Source organism: Musca autumnalis, unplaced genomic scaffold (genome assembly GCF_047663935.1).
Source record: "Musca autumnalis isolate F117 unplaced genomic scaffold, ASM4766393v1 scaffold_1, whole genome shotgun sequence".
In the NCBI taxonomy this organism is placed as follows: Eukaryota; Metazoa; Arthropoda; class Insecta; order Diptera; family Muscidae; genus Musca; species Musca autumnalis.
Window position 1 is genome coordinate 105593879 of NW_027411644.1, and position 3013 is coordinate 105596891.

Consider the following 3013-nt stretch of genomic DNA (forward strand, 5'->3'; position numbering starts at 1 on the left):
CCGCTCAGCCAATTCGATAACATTCAATTTCAAGATTTGTAATAACTCGTCCCCCTTGAGGGCTAGAGTTTCGATAATATCGGAACCAGTTAATACGTCATCGACTTCCGAACCACTAGGATGAAATTTGCTATCTTTATCTGTAATGAGAAACGAAATTCGATTTGCGAAAAATGGGGCGGCCGATAAGCCATTATTAACAGTGTTAAGTTGGGATACCTTTATATAGTCATCTTTGTAACTTATCCACAAAACGATTTGAAGCCTCCTATCTGGTTCTCCAATTCGAAACTGCCGATACATATTCAAAACGTCAGCAGTGAGAGCGTATTTGTTCCAACGAAACGAAAAGAGTGTGATGACCAAATCCGGTTGTGTTGTTGGACCGACCACCAATGTATCATTCAACGAATGATTCGACGAAGTGTGAACGAAACCATCAAATACGACTCGAAGTTTTGAAGAACTACTATGAGGCTTGAGAAAACAATGCTGAGGTATTATATAATGCGAATTATTCGACGATAGGTTGTAGGGCGACATGTGTCCGAGCGACACATATTCTTGCATGATTGCTTCATACATCGATTTCAAAGTTGAGTCACGTTCAAGTCGTCTTTCGAGCGACAAAAACCCTTTTCGAGCTATTTCAAAAGAGTTACCAAGACAATAGGGTAATTTCTTGAATGGAAGACGAACTTGTACTCTTCCATAAGTATCGAAACGACTATTTGCGACGAAATGATCTTCACACGCTTGTTCTTCTTCATAGCATGGTGTAGAAGATTTGGAATACTCTTCAACTTCCCAGATTTGTTTCAAAGTTTTATCAATATTTTGTTCTCGTGTACTTACGATTAAGTTACACGTCAGCGATCTTGAACTGGGACGACTGGGCGACGAACCACCAACTATCCAGCCGAAAACAGTATTTGTGAGATGTGGTAGACCATTTCCCAATGAAATTCTACCATCTAATAACAAATCGAAAAAAATTTCTGCACTGAGAAGGACGTCAATACGTTGAGGCTTGTAGAACAACGGGTCTGCAAGTTCGATATTCTGCGGAATCTTCCCTTGTGAAGTATTCATTAACTCATCAGGTTGACAAGACGAGATTGTTTTAGTAACAGCAAAACTTGAGGACGACTCGAACGAACTACTTCTCGATTTTATTGTAGTGTCGACAGAAAACTTAATTGCAGTTCGAACTTCTGCAATTCCCGATATTTCTTGAGAAAATGGACGAAATTTAAGTTTCAATCTCTTTGCTGTTTCTTCCGAAATAAAATTCAACTCAGAACACGAATCGAGTAAAGCTCTTACAGTATGAAATGAACCACAATTATCCTTCATCAGAATCACTGCAGTCGGAATTACAGCTCTTCGAAAAGAACGAGCCACGAACGAAACTGGATTTGAGCTGGTCGATGGCTGCGGTGAGTTACCATTCGAATTCGAAGTACTTGGTTGTTCTGGGCTACTAAATATATGCAATATAGTGTGATGTGCAGAATCACAAACTCTGCATCGATATTTTGAGGGACAGTTGGAAACCATATGACCTTTTCGAAGGCAGTTGATGCAATGTCCACTACGTTTTACGAAATTAAAACGTTCCGAAACAACGATATTAGAAAACGACGAACAAGTTGCTAGGTTATGTTCATTTGAATTACAATATGAACAGTTCGAATTTGAGTTGACAAACGTATGAGCCGACCGATTGAATCTAGGAGAGTTATGTTTGTTTGGAATGACTTTTTCAGGAAATTCAGTTCTCTTTCTATGACTTTCGAGAAACCGACAACGATGACTTAAAAGTTTATAACACAAGTCCCATGAGGGCAACGATTTAAAATCTTGTTTCTCATCATAGTTATATTTAGTTTCATTATCCACTTTTGAAAGCACCAAATGCACTAAAATTGCATTCATGACATCTGCCTCTGATCCGAGCGACAACAACGAACCACGAACAGCAGATACGGTATCAATAAGATGGCGCAACGAAACACTATCACTCTTTTGCATTTGTGGAACATTGAACAACGATTCGATATGTTCTAAGAATATGAGCACTTTATTGTCATATCTTTCTTGAAGTCTTTCTAGGGCTTTTTCGTAATTGTCTTCACACACTTGATATGGTTCCACGACAGTTAAAGCTGGACCTGAGAGACAGTTCAACAAGTAATTGAATTTTTCGATAACACTTATTGTCGGGTTATCATGCACCATATTGTAAAACGCTGTAATAAATCTTTGGTATTCGCAATATTTTCCATCGAAGTTGGGCAACTTAAGTGAAGGCAAACGAGAATTTGAACCACAAGCCATAGAAACATTCATTAAACTATTGTCCACTGCCACTGAGCCACGATTTTTGTTAATCAATTTCAATATTTTGGCTTTTGCAACGATAAATGTTTCTTCTAAATCACTTCTTCCATTGTCATTAGCATTAATAGCTTCGATTTTACTTTGTACATCGCACAATTGTTTAAAATATCCTTCTAATATTTCGAGACGACATTCTAAAATGGTCGAATCCATTTTCGAACCATCTTTTTCTACTTTCTTTTGGATGTTTACAATGTTTTTCTTCACCGAACTACGTTGTAATTTAAGAGAAGCTAGTTCCGAGTTACCAGCACTCTCTTCGACAAATTCAGTACCGTCTTTAGGCATTTTAAATAATTTAAGAGAAACAAACAACTGAGCAACAAGAGAATTTGGCTTCTATTTTCAAATAATAGCGCCAAAAATGTTCGTACAACCACAAATATTTCACTCAAGATGGTGTTTTTCGATGTATTAAATATTGAGCTATTTAGGTTTCCAATATTTTCCACGAAACGAAAATGTCTATGTTTGTGTGTATGTTACGAATTGCGATTACGCAACACCAAAGTTTTTTTGAGAAACAAAAATTCCACTTTCTGCTAAAGGATAATAAAAATCCTTTTCAAAAACAAATTTAGAACGACGGTAGAAATTAAAATTAATCGAA

General features: G+C 37.1%; 1 protein-coding gene across 1 annotated transcript; it reads right to left on the reverse strand.

Moving 5' to 3' along the window:
- Window positions 1-1655: 1655 nt before the first annotated feature.
- Window positions 1656-2691, reverse strand: LOC141398226 (uncharacterized). The gene is made up of 2 exons (XM_073975510.1): window positions 1812-2691; window positions 1656-1732 (listed from the first exon to the last, which is right to left on the reverse strand). Exons 1-2 carry the CDS (start codon window positions 2689-2691, stop codon window positions 1656-1658), a joined length of 957 nt encoding a protein of 318 aa, XP_073831611.1.
- Between the last annotated feature and the right edge of the window lie 322 nt (window positions 2692-3013).

What these genes read in the sequence shown, in the direction of transcription:
- LOC141398226 (XM_073975510.1), bottom strand. Translation starts at nt 2,691, where the DNA reads ATGCCTAAAGACGGTACTGAATTTGTCGAAGAGAGTGCTGGTAACTCG. An exon ending in TTATAAACTTTTAAGTCATC is followed by an intron (nt 1,733 to 1,811) that starts GTTGTCGGTTTC and finishes TAACTCTCCTAG; the next exon opens with ATTCAATCGGTCGGCTCATA.